The sequence below is a fragment of the Chiloscyllium plagiosum genome, chromosome 40 (genome assembly GCF_004010195.1).
Source record: "Chiloscyllium plagiosum isolate BGI_BamShark_2017 chromosome 40, ASM401019v2, whole genome shotgun sequence".
In the NCBI taxonomy this organism is placed as follows: Eukaryota; Metazoa; Chordata; class Chondrichthyes; order Orectolobiformes; family Hemiscylliidae; genus Chiloscyllium; species Chiloscyllium plagiosum.
The window spans coordinates 9,195,242-9,217,217 of NC_057749.1; the positions used below are offsets into that span (position 1 = coordinate 9,195,242).

The 21,976-nt window shown below is 43.4% G+C and overlaps 1 protein-coding gene across 2 annotated transcripts in view; it reads right to left on the bottom strand.

Annotated features, from left to right (window-relative positions):
- edc3 (enhancer of mRNA decapping 3 homolog (S. cerevisiae)) overlaps nucleotides 1-21,976 on the bottom strand; it is a 118,392-nt gene that overhangs the window by 6,689 nt on the left and 89,727 nt on the right. For both annotated transcript variants that reach the window (XM_043680252.1, XM_043680253.1), the window contains exons 5-6: nucleotides 9,410-9,563; nucleotides 3,996-4,213 (exon numbers count right to left, since the gene is read on the bottom strand). In XM_043680252.1, coding sequence (XP_043536187.1) covers nucleotides 3,996-4,213; nucleotides 9,410-9,563 — 372 coding nt within the window. The remainder of the gene's footprint in view (nucleotides 1-3,995; nucleotides 4,214-9,409; nucleotides 9,564-21,976) is intronic.

Genomic DNA, 21,976 nt, shown 5'->3' on the forward strand with positions numbered 1-21,976 from the left:
TCAGAAATGGAATCCATTTATGTGCCAAGCTATAAGCATTCGCAACAGGTGGGCAAAAAACTGTGCCAAAGGCAAGATTAATGTTTCTGATTAACATCTACTGATTGAGGGTTGCAATGCTTTTGAGATCTTAGCGTGAGAATGAAATAGAGTTTAAGAGCCCTCAGGCGTGAGCAGTTGAGACTGTGGTTGAATGAAACTGCATTTGCTAGGAGCCAACACATTCTCCTCTCCCAGAATCCAAGCTGGAACATGACTTGGCCATCGTACCCTGATTGCATTCTTTTGAGAGCCATTTCCTAAATGACCTTAAACCGGAGGTGCAATTCTTTTAGGAACCAAGGGCATGATGTTATAAATGGCTTCCAAAACTTAAATCAATTTTAACCCTTTATGAATGTTACAGAATATTTAGCAAAGCAACTCTTAAAAAGGAACAGCATAAAAATACTAAATGACTAATAGAAAAGACTTTCTCCTCTAAGCTCAAATCACATTAACAACAGCTATTTATGGTGAGGTGAAAAAATTATCAATGGTGCAAATGAGAAGATTGATTTTAAACAGGAGGAAAGAGAGCACTGGACGAGGACGATACAAAGATTTGCAAGTGACAGTGTCTTTTCACTAGGGAGGGAGAAAAAAGGCATCAAACTGGATCTCTATTCATTGTTGGGAGCTGTGAAGGGGGGTGGTGGTGGTGGTGGTAGTGGTTGGGTAGAGGGTGGAGGAGAAACTGCAGAGATCCACCAGGAATGAGAAAAGGAAAATGCCAGCAGAACAGTAAACTGCCCACAGAGAAAACAGGAAATTAGATTAGATTCCCTACAGTACGGAAACAGGCCCTGTGGCCCAACAAGTCCACACCAACTCTCCGAAGAGTAACCCACCCAGACCCATTTTCCTCTGACAATGCACCTAGCACTATGGACAATTTAGCAGGGCCAATTCACCTAACCTCCACATCTTTGGACTGTGGGAGGAAACCGGAGCATCCAGAGGAAACCCAAGCAGATACTGGGAGAATATGCAAACTCCACACAGACAGTCGCCCGAGGCTGGAATCGACCCTGGTGCTGTGAGGCAGCAGTGAGAACCACTGAGCCACCGTGCTGCCCATTATTCACAGATCTAAACAGCTGGTTAAATGAAGAGCAATGCTGAACCAGGATTTGACTGTTTTAGATAGGTTTCAGTGTAACTCAAAAGAAATCACTGTAATGCAAGAGGTGGCTATTTAGCAACCAACAACCTTCTTGTCAAAAGTTTTTTTTTTTTTTAAGAACAGCACCGTTCAGAATGCCAACCTAAACCAATGGATCAGTCTTGAGATTATTTACAATATCTATTAATTACTTGGATGAGGAAAGTGAATGCACTCAGTCATGTTTGTGGACGACAAAGTAGGTGGGAAGGCAAATGGTGAGGATGACAGTTTGCAGAGGAATACACACAGGTTTAATGAAGAGGCTGAAACTTGTCAGTTGACCTATAATGTGGGAAAATGGAAGTTTTCACTTTGGCAGGAAGAATAGAAGAGTTGGATATTATTGAAACGGACAAGACTGCAGAAACTTAAAGCACAAAGAGATTTGGCAGCATTCATGCATACATAAAAAGCTAGAATCCAAATTTAGAAGAAAACAGGGAGGGAAAATGGAAAGTTGGTCTATGTTTCAAAGGGAATGGAGTATAAACATGTAGAGGTTTTGCTTAATCTACACAGGGCACCAGTTAGATCACACCTGAAATACTGTGAACAGTTTTGGTCCCCTTATCCAATAGACTGTCACTGGAGGTAGTTCAGAGATGCTCACTGGGTTGATCCTGGCTAGGGAGGAGTTGGGCATGCATTTATTGAGTTCACAGAAACGAGGGGTGACCTTATTGAAACATACAAGATTCTTAAGGAACTTGACAGGGTAGACATGGACAGGTTGTTTCCCTTTGTGGTACAATTGAAGACCAAAGGTCACAATCTGCGCAAGGAGAAATCGATTTAAAACAGATGCGAAGAAATTTCTTCTAAGAGGGCAGTAAATCTGTGGAATTTTTTTAATCATATAGGACTGTCACGGCTGGGTTGTTAAGCATAATCAAGGCGGAGATAGATTTTTAATCAGTAAGGAAATCAAGGGTTAATGGGGAAAAGGCAGGAAAGTGGAGTTCAGGATTATCAGGTCAGCAATTATTTGATTGAATAATGGATCAGACTCAATGGGTTGAATTACCTACTTTTAATCCTCGGTCTTATGATCTTGTAATACTGATTAATTAACCCTCTACAGACATAACGGTACAGATTTTCTGATTGCCAGTCAGTCAATACTGCAGTGTAGTCGGGAGTTGCATATGGGAATACTGCAGAATCTCCATCAAAGCAGCCACTACATCTTGAATCCTCCAGGAGTCTCCATTTAAATCAGAGACTTGAGCTCAGCTGAAATTACTCAGGAAATGTTAAACTGTTGAATACATCGTCTAACTCCCAAGTATTCAACTGACCCCAAACTTACCTCTCACACCCCCACCCTCAAATATACCTCCCCCAAATCATTTAACCCACCAATCAATCCCTAAACCAAAATCCCCGGCCCCATTTTGCACCCTATCATCCCTACTCTCCCAGCACCCTAACCAGAGAAGAATTGTGAATCAGCAAGATTTGATGTATATTTTATACTGCCAGACCATTGATCTAGCATAGACAGCTCCTGAAATGTAAATCTGGGGGCAGAGACTAATACCCTGAAGAAATCTATCAAATTTTCTTTGGCGAAACCCATACATCTGGAATTGATGACAGAAATAGTGCAGAGAGCTCAAGATAAAAGCAGCTGCACTCTGTTAAGTGCTCAAATTTAGGACATTTGAAGGTATGAAGTACATGTGTTAATTTATCCAAGCAAGCTCTGGAAACCTCTCATGCATCATCGGCACCAGTGAGCTGAGGGAACAATTACATCTGTAATCAGCTTAGTCCAACCAGCAGTTGTAGGCCCGTATTAGGCAAAAGTGAGGACTGCAGATGATGGAAACCAGAGTTTAGATTAGAGTGGTGCTGGAAAAGCACAGCAGGTCAGGCAGCATCCGAGGAGCAGGAAAATCGGGGTATCGGGCAAAAGCCCTGTTTTGCCCGAAACATCTATTTTCCTACTCCTCGGCTGCTGCCTGACCTGCTGTGCTTTATCAACACCACTCTAATCTAGGCTGTATTAGGTTGTATTTCACATGATCTGCAAATATCGCTAAGTGCTCTGGACAGATGCAGCTTGCCTTTGAGGATATTTAAGAGACCTGCAATCATGAAAATTAAATATTAAAATATTTAATTTGAAAAGGCAAGTGATTAATGCTGTTGACACCAATTCAGAGAATACAATTGCACGGGGCTGACATTCAGTACGCGATTCTTCCAAACTTCAACATTTTAAAGAGACTTCAGTTCACATTATAAAATTAATTACTTGGAAGCATACGGGTTTGCTAATTGGGAAATATATAAGTCATTTTTCACACAGATTAATTCAACAAACAGGCATCAAGTTAATGGTCAGTTAATCTTTTCCCTTCAGTTTCAACAACGTAGCACTTCTTCTGTACTATGCTGGGGTTTCAGGCTAGATTGCATACTCAAGTTCTGGAAAGGGACTTGAAGCAGCCATTTGGCTGCTGCCAGAAGCAGACTCCAAAAACTAATTATAATTATCTTACATGTGCCTGGTGAATTTACCATCCAAACCACCAAAATAAAAGTTTAGAATTAAAATAAGTAGGACCTTAGCCAAGGCCTGATTACTTATATGGCAGAAAGTAAATAGATGCAATCCCATGCAGTGAAGATCTCCAATTAGTGCATGCGCTTTGTGATAGGCTTCTCAAAAACTAAGTTCAAGGCTGGGCTGGTATTCAGTACCTTTACACACACAGATTCATGTACCACAATAAATAAATAGGGCATAAAACAAAATTATACAAGCTTGATGATGACGCACCTTTCACACTGGCCACTTGTTTGCTTTCTGTCTTGCTGAAGAGTTGCAGCTCAGTGGTGATACACTCCAGCATCTTCACAAAGTTAGGCAGGAACAGGATAACTTGTACCTGGTGGTTGGCAAGGTGGCGGCCACAGCTGATCCCCTGAGCGCCCTTCACATGTGGTCCACACAACAAAGCAACGGTTGGACGCTGGTGAACATTCTTGGGGTTTAACCTTGAATATAAATACCTTGATTTAACTTTTAAGCAAAACCAGACTTGCAATCACATTAAAGTATTGCATGACATACAAAAAATGACAACTATCTGAAGACCAAATCAGAGAGAGAGAGAGAGAGAGAGAGAGAGAGAGAGGGAGTGAGAGTGTGTGTGTGTGTGTGTGTGCGCGCGCGCTTGGGGGCAGGGGAGAAGAAACAGAGGGACTGCTAGTAGGCGAATAATCCAACAAGCTAAAGGTCATGACTGACAGGATGACGCATATCGATTCAATGGTAACCATCAAAATGGGGGAATGGAACAAATAACTGATGTAAATGATGACAGGGATATGTTGAAATGCTGTTTTCCGGACAGGGGGAGAGAGACTGACTGAATTTATCAGACAGACTGGCCGATCTGAATGACCCCCTTTTGTGCTAAACTAACGTACACTTCTGTGTGTTTCAGGACCTCTACTTAACGAAGACCAAATATATCAAGGCCAAATGATTACAATGGATTCATGGAACTTGCACTGCAGCAGTAGTCCACTTTCCCCATGAAAGTCAGCAGCTTCAACCATTGCCATACAGGCAAGTGTTACTCTTTCAGAAAACACAAGGTTTACAGAGCTAATTCTGAAATTCACTGATGTATAAAAGATTGTATCTTTCGAATGTTCAAAATGTTCTAAATGTCAAAGCATTTGATAAACGTTCCACACATGTGCATAGTCTCAATAAAGGATCCAATGTTACTGAGTAGATTGAGGGGGCCACCAATGATGTACAAATAGACAAAAACAAGGCAGCAAAAAAAAAGTCATTGTTACTCCCAACCCCAAAAGTTAATCATAAACTGACAGGATCTCCCATTATTTGGAATTCTGATATGTTTGAGTCCCACACCCAATGAGGAAATTGCCCATTAAAACATCCTGCACCATATAAAACCATTTCCTTCGACCCAGTCCCAACAGGCAGCAAATCACAATTGGAAGAAATTAATATTTGCTAGTGCCAGCTCATGCCCTGCATTAAAAGAATTTGGAATATTAGTCCTGCCCCTTTTTCTTTTTTAAAACGTTTGACATCAGAATCAGCACACAAATCTGAGACTGTGCTGTTTTTGTACTGGGTTTGGTGAAGGTGATCAACTAACTTCAAAAATACAGCTCTCACGCAGTCTTTTTGTGTCCTTGTGACCGAAACCAAGAAGGATTGCATGCTTGGGACCAGCGTAATGAGCGTTAAAGCTAAGGATGGTTGTATACAGAATGCTCTGAACAGCTAGTGTGACAAGTATGTCACACACCACCAGGGACAATGACAGTATCTCATGTGGAAGCATAAACTAGAGATAGCATTAAGTGGAAAAAGTTGGCCAGAAAGAAACCAAATGCAGTCATGCCAACTGAACAAGGTACTTTAAAGTGGAAGTAAGGTAATCCTTCACTGAGGCATGGGCATCTGTAATGATCATTTTGAGGGTAGAAGGATTGAATTTATTTTTGGTGTTTGTAATTTCACAGCGTCAAAATGTTCTTAAAAACAAAATGGTTTGTGTATTTTGTTTTATCACGTGTAATAAACTTTGATATTCTTCTGATAAATGTACACTGGCAGCCTCTTATATGTTCAGCGATCAACCAGTACAGTAACAAAATGGCAAAATTAAACTGTCGGTTGATTAAGTCAGGTTTCACTCTGGAATATGACTTGTCCAGTATTACTATCAGCTGGGGTCACTATACAACCCTCAAGGTGATGGAGGGGTCATCAGCAAGTCACACTCAACAAATATCACTGCTGACGCTCAGGTTGGGCCCTGCCAAGACAACATTATAGCCTAGGTTCAAACTGCTCTTGACACAAAAGCCTTATTTAAACAGCATGAAACATCACAGAGCCCTAACAGTACAGAAGTCAATGGAAATAGGGGGAACTCTCTCTACTAGTTGGAATCACAGTTAGCACAAAGGAAGATCATTGTAGTCACTGGAGGTCAGTCATCTCAGCAGTAGTTCAAAGCAGCATCCTAAGCCCAAGCATCTTCAACTGCTTCATTGAACTTCCATCTGTTATAAGATCAGACATGGGGGGATTCACTGACAATTGCTTAATATTCAATATCACCAGCAACTCTTCAGATACAAAAGCAATCCACATCCAAGTTCAACAAAATTATGACAATATCCAGGTTTGGGCTGACAAGTGGCAAGTAGGATTTAGGCCACACAAGAGCCAGACAATTATTGTAATTATTGTATCAAACAGGAAAATACGACTTCGGCCTTTGACATTGAACTACATTACAATAGCTGAATTGCCCCACTAACAGCATGCTGGGTGGGGGGGGAAGGGGGAGGAGAGAGAGAGAGAGAGCGCGAGCGCGAGAGAGCGCGAGCGCGAGAGAGAGAGAGCGCGAGAGAGAGAGAGCGCGAGAGAGAGAGAGCGCGAGAGCGCGAGAGCGAGAGAGCGCGAGAGCGCGAGAGCGCGAGAGAGAGAGAGCGCGAGAGAGAGAGAGCGCGAGAGAGAGAGAGCGCGAGAGAGAGAGAGCGCGAGAGAGAGAGAGCGCGAGAGAGAGAGAGCGCGAGAGAGAGAGAGCGCGAGAGAGAGAGAGCGCGAGAGAGAGAGAGCGCGAGAGAGAGAGAGCGCGAGAGAGAGAGAGCGCGAGAGAGAGAGAGCGCGAGAGAGAGAGAGCGCGAGAGAGAGAGAGCGCGAGAGAGAGAGAGCGCGAGAGAGAGAGAGCGCGAGAGAGAGAGAGCGCGAGAGAGAGAGAGCGCGAGAGAGAGAGAGCGCGAGAGAGAGAGAGCGCGAGAGAGAGAGAGCGCGAGAGAGAGAGAGCGCGAGAGAGAGAGAGCGCGAGAGAGAGAGAGCGCGAGAGAGAGAGAGCGCGAGAGAGAGAGAGCGCGAGAGAGAGAGAGCGCGAGAGAGAGAGAGCGCGAGAGAGAGAGAGCGCGAGAGAGAGAGAGCGCGAGAGAGAGAGAGCGCGAGAGAGAGAGAGCGCGAGAGAGAGCGCGAGAGAGGGAGAGCGCGAGAGAGAGAGCGCGAGAGAGAGAGCGCGAGAGAGAGAGCGCGAGAGAGCGCGAGAGAGCGCGAGAGAGCGCGAGAGAGCGCGAGAGCGCGAGAGCGAGAGCGCGCGAGAGCGAGAGGGACAGCGAGAGAGAGAGCGAGAGAGAGAGAGCGAGCGAGCGAGAGAGAGATAGAAGGAGGTTACATTGACCAGAAACTGTATTAGACTAGCCATATAAGTACTTTGGCTACAAGAGCAAATCACGGGTTAGAAATTCTGGACTCACTCACCTCCTGATTCCTCGAAGACTGTCCACCATCTACATGGCACAAATCAGATAAGTGATAGAATAGCCCCCCATTTGCCTGGATGAGTGCTTTGCCAAAACTCAAGGCATGTGACATCATCTAAAACAAAGCAGACAGCTTGACTGGCCTCCCACATTCATTTACTTCAGCAGACAATGGCAGCAGTGTGTACCATCCACAAGATGCACTACAATAACTCAAAACTCCTTCAACAGTACCGTCCAAACCTCAACCACCTATAATAGGGCAGCAGATACATGGGAACTCTTCCAGCTGCTAGATCCTGTCCACATCACACTCCATCTTGTCTTGGAAGTACATTGTTATTCTGGAACTCTCTTTAGAGAGAAGCTCTCTCTAATAACAGCACTGTGGATGTCTGCACACCACGTGGACTAAAGGAGTTCACAAATGTTAGGTCACCATATCTTCTCAATGGAGAAGATAATGTTGGCCTAGATACCAATGCTCACATTACATGAATGAATCATTGAAATAAAAGAAGTAAATTTTCAAACCAAAGCAAACCACCACAGATTGTAAAGTCTCAAACTTCTGAGAAAAAGGGGTGGGAGAATGGTGAGACGGAAGGAGGATTTCATGTAAAAGGAAGTTTAAAGGCACTTTATATTTTTTCACAAGATGTGAACATCACTGGCTAGGACAGCATTTATTGATCATCCTTATAATCACCCTTTAAAGAGTGGTGGTGAGCTGTCTTTTTGAACAGCTGCAGTTCATCCAGCATTATGAAAGCAATCTCAGGATTTTGATCCAGCAATGGCAAAGGAAAGGCAATGTAGTTCCAACTCAGGACAGAGAATGGCTCAAAATAACTTGGCTGTGATGATGTCTCCATGTATTTGCTGCCCCTATCCTTCTAGGTAGTAGAGAGGTTGCAGGTTTGGAAGTACTATCAAAAGAGCTTTTGAGAGTTTTTACACAACCTCTCATACACTGCTGGCACTGTGTATCAGTGGTGGAGCAAGTGAATGTTCAAAGTGGTGGTGAATGAGATGCCAATCAGGATTGCCTTGTCTTGTACAATGTTGAGAGACTTGAATGATATCAGGGCTTGTAACATCCTAGCAAATAGAGCATATTCCATTGCAATCTTAGTATATCACTTGCAGATGACTACTAGGCTTCAGGAAGTCACAGTGAGTTATTTGTCGCAGAACTTTCAGCTTCTCACCTCTTGTATTTACACTGGCCCAGCCCAACTCAAATAGTATATTCAAATAACCAGCACAGGAAAGCTGAAGGGAGGTGCATAATTATCCTTTTCTCTTTGCTTTGTGATGTTGCTGCTGCAAACTGGGTAATCCTGGCTGATGCTTTGAGGAAATGGGTTTGAATCCCACCGTGACACCCAGTCATATTTAGAGCTCTATGAATAAAAACTAGGATGAAACATAATCTCAGTACTGGTGACCCTGAAACTATCCCGGCTGGTCATAAAGATCCATCCAGTTCACTACTATCCTTCAGGAAAGGGAATCTGCCGTCATTACCTGGTCTGGACTAGATGTGGCTCCACACCCAGATCAATGATGTTAACAGTTAATTGCCCTTCAAATGGCCTGGTAAGTCACTCAAGGCAGTCAGGGATTGACAAAAACTCACCCTCATTTCAAGAATATCACAGTGGCTCAAGTGTGTATTTCAGACTAATTCTCATTAGGTAGAGACTCACTAAAACTGCTTATCCCAAATGAATGCAGGAATTGAAGTTTGCTGCTACCACTAGAAACTCAAACCAACAGTGAAAGGGAAGGTCCATTTTTCCCAACAAGCATAGAAGTTTCTTGCTAAGACAAACTGACTGGATACAAAACAAAATGCGCATTAAAAAGAATGACAGCACTTTCCATAAGCCCTAGAGGTACCTGTTAGGTCCCCCAAGCAGTGTGAGTGTCATTTGGCTCGCACACACTCCAGCCATTTCCAGTCTGCGCTCCAGTGACAGGCCATGCCTTTCAGCAGTAGCCAGCAACTTCTTATGCAAGTCATAAGAAATACTGGGGACAACCAATCCTGAATCTGGAAAACAAGCAAAAACAAGGTAATTGCAACATGTAATAAACATCACTACATTCCCCTAAACATCTTGGCAGTAGAAAGACAAATTTCAAATCATACTTTAAACGGTTAGAGAATTTGAATTTTTCATTTAAAATGTCAATGGAAGTAACCATTTCAATATATAATAGGTGCAGGAGTAGGCCATTCGGCCCGTCGTGCCAGCACCACCATTATGTTCATAGATGATCATAATGTTGGCCTAGATACCAATACTCATTACATGAATGAATCATTGAAATAAAAGTAGTAAATTTTCAAACCAAAGCAGACCACCACTGATTGTAAAAATTTCAAACTTCCATCTGAGAAAAAGGGTGGGAGAATAGTGAGAGAAAAGGAGGATTTCATGTGTCCTGTTCCTGCCTTATCCCCATAACCCTTGATTTCACTATCTTTAAGAGCTGTATGCATCTCTTTCTTGAAAGTATCCAGAGACTTGGCCACCACTTCCTTCTGGGGCAGAGTATTCCATATATCCACCACTCTCTGAATGAAGAGGATTCTCCTCAACTCTGTTCTAAATGGCCTACCCCTCATGTTTAAGCTGTGTCCTCTGGTTCGGGACTCACCCATCAGCGGAAACATGCTTCTTGCCTCCAGAGTGTCCAATCCTTTAATAATCTTATACGCCTCAATCAGATCCCCTCTCATCCTTCTAAACTCAAGCAGATACAAGCCCAGTCGCTCCAATCTTTCAACATATGATAGTCTCACCATTCTGGGAATTGACCTTGCAAACATACGCTGCACTCCCTCAATAGCCAGAATGCCCTTCCCCAAATTTGGAGACCAAAACTGCACACAATACTCTAGGTGTGGTCTCATCAGGGCCCTGTACAGCTGCAGAAGGACCTCTTTGCTCCTATACTCAATTCCTCTTGTTATGTAGTCCAGCATGCCATTAGCTTTCTTCACTGTCTGCTGTACCTGCATGCTTGTTTTCATTGACTGCTGTACAAGAGCACCTAGATCTTTATGAACACCTCGATTTTGAAAGACTCTTAAAAATCTACCTGCTCCAGCAATAACTTTCAGGGAAGACAATCTGCTATCCGTACTTAGTCTGGCCTACGTGTGACTCCAGACCTACTGCAATGTGGTTTCAAATGCCCTTTGAAATGGCCAATCAAACCACTCAAGTCTTAACTAGGGGTAGATGGGGAATTCCAACCTTGTCAGCATTGCCCATGTTTTAAAAAGGATCCTGCACGACAATGTCTGCAAATATTCACGCTTCTGCAAAGTTTCTTCAAGTCGTGCCCATCAGTTCAAAACAATCCATTAACTGGTGTTCCAATTGTTACTTAATGCGAAGAAATCTTCTGAAATTGCAAATGGGCAAGATACCAAAATACAAAAAATACTTCACATCGGTCTCAAGCAAGACTCACTCATAACGCAAGGTGAAAAGAATCAAAGATATGGTTGAGTATTAAGCTTACTTCAGTGCCAATTGAGCTGCATCTGATGTATTGAGGGCCATTGATTACTGGAGCACTTTGTGGTTTGCAAAATTAACTGGGCATGGTCAAGTCCAGAACCAATGGGCTCATCAGAATTCAAGCTTTATAAAAGCAGTTAGCCAACATTAGTTTCATCCAGGCATGTTACAATACAGTGAAATGTAAGTACAATGAACTCCTGCCCAAATTTATCATTTGGGCAGATAATCAATGGGGACTAACCATTTCCACCGGTTTCATATATATGTGGGAAAAATAAACGTGTGTGTAGCACCTCTACTTGCATTAACTGCACAATACAAGTATTTAAAAGTTGTTTGACGTTTGACATATCACTTGAAATTGCAACAGTTCCATGAACAGCTGCATGCAATGAAACCAGGCATAGTTTTTTGGAATGCAGAAAAAAATGCTGATATAATTGTAGAACCGAGTGAGGCACTAGGGAATCCTGGCAATTTAAATTGAAGCCAAATGCAGCATAAGCTAAGTCGAGAATTGGAAATACTGGGGAGCAGATACAAACTGTTACACTTTTGATAGAACTTTCTTGTCGAAACATTTTTTCAAAGAAACTCCATGATATAAAAGGTAGAGTCTGGGATACATGCCTATAGTTCATAGCTGTAGAAATACACATGAACTACACCAGAAAAGCAGGAGAAAGAATGGATCACAGGACTTTTTTTTGGTGAGGTAGCTGGTGTGGAAGCAAGTCGCCAGTCAGCACCTTTGGCTGAACAGCAATTGTTTCACGGGTTGACGCAAGAGGAAATCTAATTCCAAAAAGGAATTACAGGGAATTAAATTGAAAAAAAACCCGCGCTGTTGGAATACATTACTGAAACATATCCAAAATGAAAATACTTTACAGAAATGGCCCACTGTGGAGCCTGCCACCCCCGTAATGATGTGGAGACCGCCAGCATAGTTTTCCGAAACCTCAGATTCAATGTTAAATTTTATTGGTTATGTCAGCCCTTTGCAATGGATAAAAAGTGATGAGTTTCTAATTATGTTTCACTGTCATAAAGAGCATTCCTTGGGAATTTGCTGCACTAAATTTGAGAAATTTACAGAAAGGAATGCTTAATTCCCAAAACTAAACCTGACTTTTGTTTCCTTCTTACCTAAAACAGGAATGGAGGGAGGAATCATACACAATTGCTTTTAAGAAAACTAAATTTTACCAACACTCAAAACCTTTAAAAAGCTAACAGTTGCAACAGCATGCCACATTTTTGAATGACTGGATATCTCAGATATGACAGAAGGCACCTATTTCAAAAGTAAAATTCTAAGCTCATAACCGTACCTTTGTATTTCGTATGTAACTTCCACTTTAACTGAAGGGGCAAGATATTAAGTGTGAAGGTAAAGTCACCATAGTACCAGAAGACCACAAGGCTGGTCTCCGATGAGAAGACAGAGTTTCACTGAAGAGCTTTCACACCCCAGGCAAAGGGTGAGGTTGAGAAGATGGGACCTTCAGGATAACTTCAGCATGTGAATTGAACTGCAAACACACAATCCAGTTAACTGAGCGAATCGACCTCTAGGAAGAAGGTATCAGGGTTGTGGAAAAGTCATTGATCTAGTAATCCAGAGACCCAGACTAATGGTCTGCGAACACCAATTCAAATCGCATCACGAGTGCTGGTAGAATTCAACTTCAAATAATAAAGAATTTGAATTGAAAGCTAGCATTAATAATGGCAACCATGGAATATCCAATTGTAAAATGCCATCTGGGTTTGCTAATATCCTTCAGGGAAGGAAGTTGCCATCCTTACAAGATTTGGCCTAAATGTAACTCCAGATCCGCAGCAATGTGACTGGTTCCCAACCACCTCTGAATTGGCCAAGCAGGATACACTAAGTCAAAGAGTCACATACAGCATGGAAACAGGCCCTTCGGGCCAACTCACCCATACCGACCAGATTTTCCAAACTAATCTAGCCCCATTTGCCAGCACTTGACCCATATCTCTCCAAAACCTTCCTATTCATGTATCCATCCAGATGCCTTTTAAATGTTGCAAATGAGCCAGCCACCACCACGTCCTCTGGCAGCACATTCCATACACCCACCACGCTATGTGAAAATGTTGTCCCTTAGGTCCCTTTTATATCTTTCCCCTCTCACCTTAAACTTTTGCCTTTTAGTTCTAGACTCCCCCACCCCAGGGAAAAGACTATGTCTATTTACCCTATCCATGCCCCTCATGATTGTATAAACCTCAGAGGTCACCTTTCAGCCTCAGACACTCCAGGGAAAACAGCCCCAGCCTCTTCCGATAACTTAAATCCTCCAACCCTGGCAACATCCTTGTAAATCTTTTCTGAACCCTTTCAAGTTTCACAACATCCTTCCAGTAGGATGGAGACCAGAACTACACATAATATTCCAAAAGTGGCCTAACTAATGTCCTGTACAGCCACAGTATGACCTCCCAACTCCTGTACTCAATACTCTGACCAATAAAGGAAAGCATGTCAAACACCACCTTCACTATCCTATTTACCTGCGACTCTACATTCAAGGAGCTATGAAACTGCACTCCAAGGTCTCTTTGTTCAGCAACATTCCCCAGGACCTTAGCATTAAGTGTATAAGTCCTGCTAAGATTTGCTTTTCCAAAGTGCAGCACCTTGCATTTATCTAAATTAAACTCCATCTGCCACGTCTCAGCCCATTGACCCATCTGATCAGGATCACATTGTAGTCTGACGTAACCTTCTTTAATGTCCACTGCACCCTCAATGTTGGTGTCATCTGCAAACTTACTAACTATACCTCTTATGTATACATTGAAATCATTTATATAAATAACAAAAAAATGGTGGACCTAGCACCAATCCTTGTGGCACTCCACTGGTCACAGGCCTCCAGTCTGAAAAACAACCCTCCACTACCACCCTCTGTCTTCTATCTTTGAGCCAGTTCTGTATCCAAATGGCTAGTTCTCACTGTATTCCATGAGATCTACCTCGCTAACCAGTCTACCACAGGGAACCTTGTTGAAGGCTTTACTGAAGTCCATATACATTACATCCACTGCTCTGCCTCATCAATCCTCTCTGTTAGTTCTTCAAACAAATATCAAGCTTGTGAGACATGATTTCCCATGCACAAAGCCATGTTGACTATCACTAATCAGTCCTGGCCTTTCCAAATACATGTTCATGTCAGGATTCCCTCCAACAACTTGCCCACCACCGACTTGCTCACCGATCTATAGTTCCTTGGCTTGTCAGAGTGACACTCAATGCAAATAAGATGGAAAACAAACATTGATTTTGCCAGTGATCCTCTCGCCCCATGAAACAAGAAAAATCTTAGGATGCTCCCTTTTTGTGGCAAAGTATAAAAACACCATAAAAATTCAGTATGGCCTGAACACAAACTGATTGAAGTTCCATAGCCCAAAACATTATTCATTTGCCCAGTCAAAAAAAAAGAAGGTAGCATGGAATTGGGAATATAATTAAATTGATATGTCCTATTTACAAGTATCATGTGTTAGAAGTAATGATATTTTCACCACCTACAAGTGAACCCCACCACCAGGAATATATTTCCCTCCCTGCCCGTATCCACTTTCCGCAAAGTCCATTCCCTCAGTGACTCTGTGGTCAGGTCCACACCCCCCAACAACCCGCCCTCCCCTCCTGGCACCTTGCCCTGCCACCTCAGGAATTGCAAAACCTGCACCCACACCTTCCCCGTCACCTCCATCAAAGGCCCCAAAGGAGCCTTCCATATCCATCAAAGTTTCACCTGCACTCCCACAAACGACATTTACTGCATCTGTTGCTCCCTATGCAGCCTCCTTTACACTGGGGAGACTGGATGCCTTCTCACAAAGCGCTTCAGGGAACATCTCCGGGACACCCTCACCAATCAACCTCACCACCCCATGGCAAATCATTTCAATTACACCTCCCACTCTGCCGAGGACATGCAGGTTCTGGGCCTCCTCCGCTGCCACTCTCTCACCACCTAAAGCCTGGAGGAAGAATGCCTCATCTTCCACCTCGGTACCCTTCAACCCCAGGGCATCAATGTGGACTTCACCAGTTTCATCATTTCTCCTCCCTCCACCTTACCCCAGTTCCAAACTTCCAGTTCAGCACCATCCTCATGACCTGTCCCACCTGTCAAATCTTCCTTCCCACCTACCCACTTCACCCTCTTCTCCTACCTATCACCTTTACCCCTTCCTCCATTCACCTACTGCACTCTCAACTACCTTCTCCTCAGCCTCACCCCCACCCATTGAATGTTTCTACCCCCAAGGATCCCAGCCTCATTCCTGATGAAGGGCCCGCGCCCGTAACGTCGATTTTCCTGCTCTTCGGACGCTGCCTGACCTGCTGTGCTTTTCCAGCACCATTCTAATCTTGACTCTAATCTCCAACATCTGCAGTGCTCACTTTCCCCTATGTAGTAGGGGTAGCTTTATGTCATTTTTAAAAATACTTGCAGTAAAGGCTATGAGCTTATTAAATACTCAAAACTATTCGCGCTTTGGAGATTAAAATCTCAGTGCACTAGCTGGAATTTTTATTTAAAATCTTTTACCCAAGGTCCGATTTCCTGCCATCCTACTAAATGCATTGATTCCTTAACAAGAAAGATGGAGGCACACTATCACAATCATATACTCCTCCAGAATTCGATCTGGATCTGCAAATCTAGTCAATAATGTATCCGGGTACTGAACTGTGGAAGACGACATTATAGCAATCACAATCTTGTCCATAACCTATCAGAGTACATATCGAATCCCCTACCAATGCAGGCTGCAACTCTAACATCCCCGACACCTGTTCCACCTGAAAAGAGGAAGCAAATGTTCCTGATCTGATGGGCTCATCCCTCAGTTTTAAGTAGCTACAAGAGTGGGCAAGTTACAGTTTATTCATTCAACTGAACTTATAAGCAATAATCAATAATACTCAAGGCAGCTTTTGAAGAACTTTTTGAAGGTTATGCTTTGATGTGACAGCCAACCAAAACGATTAACTTCAAATAGCATGAATCCCCTTCAAGTCCCTGATGCTTTAATTTAATTTCTCCCTGGACATACTTTGCCATAGCAACTTGTACTTTCCAACAGTTCCGGTATTTGCAAAAGTAACCCAAGAGATGATAGTAGTCACTTAAAGAGCATTAAGCCTTCAGGGATCGAAACAGTCTGATGGCTCCTGATACACATACTTAAATACAACAAAAAATGTGTTGGTCAGTCAGGTGTATTTCTGTTGTTTGCCGCAGCCTGCTTGCACGCCACTGGAGAAATTCTGAACATGCAGCTCAAACTCAGCACATACCAATTACATAGCAACAAAACGAAAAGAATGAGGAAACTGCTACAGTTTATTTAAGTCTAAAATACACCGTTTGTAAACTATGGGTTGCCAAGAAACAGTGATACTTAACACGCAACGAATTGGCACAGATGCTTTCCCTTCAGAAAAAGGAATAATATTTTTGAAGGCTCCTGTCACACAAATGTAGCCCACCACAAGATAGAGATCTGTAAAGTGGAGACTACGTGGTTATAATCAATTACATTAAAACAATGACACTTGGCACTTTGTGACAAAGTGGACCTTCTATCAGCTCTGGAACCAGAGCTTTCATGCTCTAGAGAAACAGAAAACTTCAGGAATCAATCTGATATGCTACAAATTCAGAAATAAAATATATGCCCCTTATATCCAACTAAGCAGGACATGCTCAGTTACCTCCAAATTTAAAAATAATTTACAAATAATTTATAATCTGGAGAACATAAGTGTGCAAATCATAATCCTGAGAGCACTTGTGGGTGAACTACCATGGCTGAATTTCAGAGCTCAGGTACTTGTATTGGTTTGAAAGCAATGACCATTTTGTTTTAACTTTCCCTGCTCATTAAGAACAGCCCAATCAGAAAAATTAACAATGAACCTTAAGTGCAAACATAGTTAATGCTGGCAACTGTAATAATCTTACACATCACAATACATAATATTAAATTCTGCAACAAAATGAATTAGTGGTGCCAACAAGTATAATATATCATTTTATTATGGACACAGCCTCTTTGCAGGTTCTAAACAATGGATACTGGCCAGATATTAAACAAAGCAAATCGCGCCACATCTAAACTTGTGTGCCATAAGAAACACTTAGTAAAACAATACATCGGCTGTTGAATAGATCAAAGCTTCCCACTGCACTTGGCAAAAATCTTGATATGTGGTACAATGCAACCTAGCAATCGCTTTGAAACATGACAAGACTGCACCGGAGCAACAAACAACAAAAGAAAATTAGTTGAAAACATACATTTCCTGAAGCATATATAGAATCATAGAGATGTACAGCATGGAATCCTAAGAAGGAGGAAGAACGATATTAGTGTAGTCATTGTAAGGAGGTCAGCCAGGTGGACGTCATAGGAGATGAGTTCAGTGCTTGGAGATGTTAATCGGGTCTGATCAGGGAGCCCTGGCTGGCAGATAAGAACAGGGGTGTCAGACATTCTGTCCGAGGGATCCAGATCAGTCTCACCTATAGCTTCAGGCAAAATTCAGTGATGGACTCTAACATGAAGTACATATAATTAGAAGCTGGAACATTATCCAGGAGGTCAAGTAGCAAATGGAGATGCATTGATTGGTCTCCCACTGACAAAAACACCACTGGTAGTACTGCCACTGCAAGAGTCTGTAATGGCTTTACATTTTCTGGACACCCTTCCAGTTACAGCTGACAATATCAGACTTTGGACGCAGAACGATCTGGTGCTGGCAAAACAAACAGCTGGTGGTCATGGGGACTCCAACAGACTGTCACAACCAGAACTGAAGCCATTTTGGACCCAGAGAGACCAGATCACAGTAGAGGATGGCATAATACTATGGGGAGCAAGAGTGATTGTTCCAAGAAGTAATGTCTAGTGGCCGTGACTGGATGCAGACATAGCCACGTTGCTGGGGCAGTGTCCAGATTGCCAACAGGGATACAAATTATCACCAGCAACTCCCCCACGTTCTTGGGAATTACCGGGTAAACCCCAGTCTTGGTTACACATCAACTATGCAGGTTCTCTCGTGGGGGCTTAATGCTCTTAGTCACTGTAGATGTCTACTCAAAGTGGCTGGATGTGGATAGTGTTCATTTGTCAAACATGGGGACAACAGAAAAGTTGTTCACATCTTTTGCAATACACATTTTCCCAGAAGTGTCAATCACAGATAATGGGCCATCATTTACCAGCAGGGAATGAGTATTCCTGAAGTCGAATGGTATTCGTCATAGAAGGACAGGTACATACCATCCAACGTCCAATGGTCTGACAGAAAGAGCAATCCAAACTTTGAAGGCAGGCTTACAGTTTCACTAAATACCAAACAATCCTGGCTCCTATTTGATAACAGGACCATCCATGTAAACTACAGGGCTAGCTCTAGAGTTGCTAATGGGGAGAAGACTCCGCACCAGGTTAAGTCTGATCTCTCTGGACCAGGGGGCAGAGGCGAAATGGCATCAGGAACCCTAATGCCAGACTCAAGACTCTGCTAAGCAAGAGAAACAGCTCACTTCAGGGGACAAAATTTGGCGCGGCAATGAGAGGAATGACCCAGCATGGATAAGAGGCATGATTGACACAAGGTCAGGTCCAGTTCTGGTTGGTGCGATGGTCCTGAGCAAGCACATGAACCATATGAAAGCTGTAAACGTGCAAACAGCGCAGGAGCAAAATATGTCCGGTTCGTCGACAGCCTTTCAGACTATTCCTGAACCTGTAGGTTCTCCCTTTCCATCACACTTTGAAGATACCTTGGAACCTGAGATGGACACTATCGATGTCACTGTCTCGACACCGTTGTTGCCTGAAGAGGGGAATGAATTCCTTCAGAGACGCTCCAGGCATAAGTAGTAAGTTACTGTGTGTTACATGCTGCCCATATCAAAGGCAGAGTTGGAAGAACCTGACCCGGTGCAAATATGGCCCAGGAAGGGGTACAGAAACAAAAACCAGCCCATGCCCTTAAACTCAGAGGTGGAGGGATGGAGTGATTCTGTTAAGGTCAGCCTCAGAACAGAGATTCCCTGATTGGGCCAGATTAACAGCCCCAATCAGGGAACCGTGACCTACAAATGGAAACAGGACTGAGAGACATTCCCTCAGCGAGCTGGCTCTAAGGGGGTTGGATCTGTGTCAAGGACTCTCCACATTTAGATACAGGGTGACTTGGTGCCAGGACACCTGCCTCTGTGGAGTTATTTCAAATCACCACTTACTGGAAGAAGGAGGGCATAATCTTGGAGGGGGTCATACAACACAGAGCACTTGTGGGGGTGATTAATTAGTTCATCATGGTGGTGGGCATCAGGGTTATACAGTGTAATGGTCTGCAGTCATTTGTACCTCAGGGCAAGTCTGAGCCTTGCAAGTACCTCCCAAGTACCTGGTTCCAACAAAGCCAGAAGCATGGGAAGGGCCAGATACAAGTAACTATGTACTGCTGTAGCACCTGTTGGACAGCAAGTGGAATTTGAACAGTTTGGGTGAGGTGAGGCATGTGCAATTAATTGTTTTAACATGGCCCTTGCACACTCTGTGCAGAGTCTCAAAAGAATGGTTGCTTCATTCAGCTTTCTTGGCAAGTCAGCTAACAGCCAAGACCTAACAAAATGAAATGACCAGAATTCCTGCATGAACTCAAAAGAACATTTCCACCTGATTAAATGAGAGTACTGCTGCAAAGAACAAAATCCTCCAAAAACTTCATCTCCAGAAACAGAAGAATGAGGACTATGCTAACTTGTACAATGCTTTCACTACTGCTTCTCTCAAGAATGGAAAGACTTGCATTTGTATTTTGAGACCTCAGGATGTGAAAATACACTTATAACCAATTAGGTATATTTGATATGCAATTACTATTGCAATTCAGCAACTAAATAAACACAGCAAGGTCCTTCAAGCCATGAGATATAATGGTCTGATATGATCCTTTTGTTTTTACAAGTTACACATTAGGCACAGGAAAAGAGCACCAGGCTGTTGGGTGAGAGTTCAAAGCTGCATTACAAATTGGACGGTCTACACATGGGCCGGACTGGAAACAATGTCGTGGGGGTGCTTTTGCTAACGCTGTTGGGGAGGGTTTAAACTAATGCGGCTGGGGAACAGAAACTAAATGAGGTGGTTAGTGGACAGCAAGGAGAAAGTAACTATAGCCTGTAAGGAGCTAGATAATTAAGTCAGCGTGATTAAGGGGAAAGGTAGGCAGGGAGCAGATATTGAATGCAAAGACACAGGTGGTCTGAGATGCATTTATTTTAATGCAAGAAGTGTAGTAGGTAAGGCAGATAAACTTAGGACTTAGATTAGTACCTGGGTGTATGATGTCATTGCTATTACTGAGACTTCGTTGAGGGAAGGGCAAGTTTGGCAAATAAATTTCCCAGGATATAGATGCTTCAGGCAGGATAGAGAGGAAAGTAAAAGGGGTGGAGGAGTTGCGTTATTGGTCAGAGAGGATACCACAGCTGTGCTGAAGGAGGGTACAATGGAAGACCCAAGCAGTGAGGCATTATGGGCAGAGCTCAGAAATAGGAAGGGTGCGGTGTTGGGGCTGCACTACAGGCCTCCCAACAGTGTGTGAGAGATAGAGGTACAAATATGTAAACAGATTATAAAGATGTAGGAGCAACAGGGTAGTGGTGATAGGTGGTTTTAACTTTCCCAACATTGACTGGGATTCACTTAGTGTTAGGGGTCTAGATGGAGCAGAATTTGTAAGGAGCATCCACGAGGGCTTTCTGGAGCAGAATGTAAATAGCCCAACTCGGGAAGTGGCCATACTGGACCTGACATTGGAGAATGAGCCTGGCCAGGTGGTTGAAATTTCAGTCAGGGATTACTTTGAGAATAGTGGTCACAATTCCATAAGTTTTAGAATACTCATGGACAAAGACAAAAGTGGTCCTAAAAGAACAGCGCTAAATTGGGGGAAGGCCAACTATACCAAAATTCGACAGGAGCTGGGGAATGTGGATTGGGATCAGCTATTTGAAGGGAAACCCACATTTGGTATGTGAAGACTTTCAAAGAGAGAGAGGTTGACCTACACAGGTACTGTGCCCCAACTCTTCCACCTTTACATTGATGACTGCATCAGTGCAGCATTCCGCACCCAGTTCATTGACTTCGCCCACAACTTCCACCCTGCCATCAAGTTCACTTGGTTCATCTCAGACACCTCCCTCTCCTTTCTTGACCTCACCAATTCCATCTCTGGCGACAGTCTCCAGACAGACTTTGACTACAAACCCACAGACTCTCAACAACCAGGACTACACCTCCTCCCAGCTAATATCCTGCAAGAACTCATTCCCATTCTCCCAATTCCTCTGCCTCATCTACTCTGACAAGGAGACATTCCACTTGCAAGCATCCCAGACGTCTACCTAATTTTCAATAATGTGCTTTTCCTCCTCCTGTCATTCAGACAGCCCTACACCGCACTACCTCCATTCCCGGTTTCACTGCTGTAAACACTCCCCGCCTCCCAAACGCAATAAAGACAGAGTTCCCTTGTCCTCACCTATCACCCCACCAGTCACTGCATCCAACACATCATCCTTAAACATTTCTGCCAAGTTCAACTAGACCCCACCACCAAGAACATCTTCCCCTCCTGACCCCTCTGACAGTCCTTGATTTATGCCACTCTTCCCACCGATTCCCCTGCACCCCAGGGACTATCCCCAGCAATTGGAAAAGATGCAAAACCTGCTGGTACTCCCCTCAGCTCCATTTCAGGCCCCAAGCAGCCCACCTAGGTGAAAGAGGTTCACCTGCCTCTCTTCCAACCGAGTTTGCTGCATCTGGTGCTCCC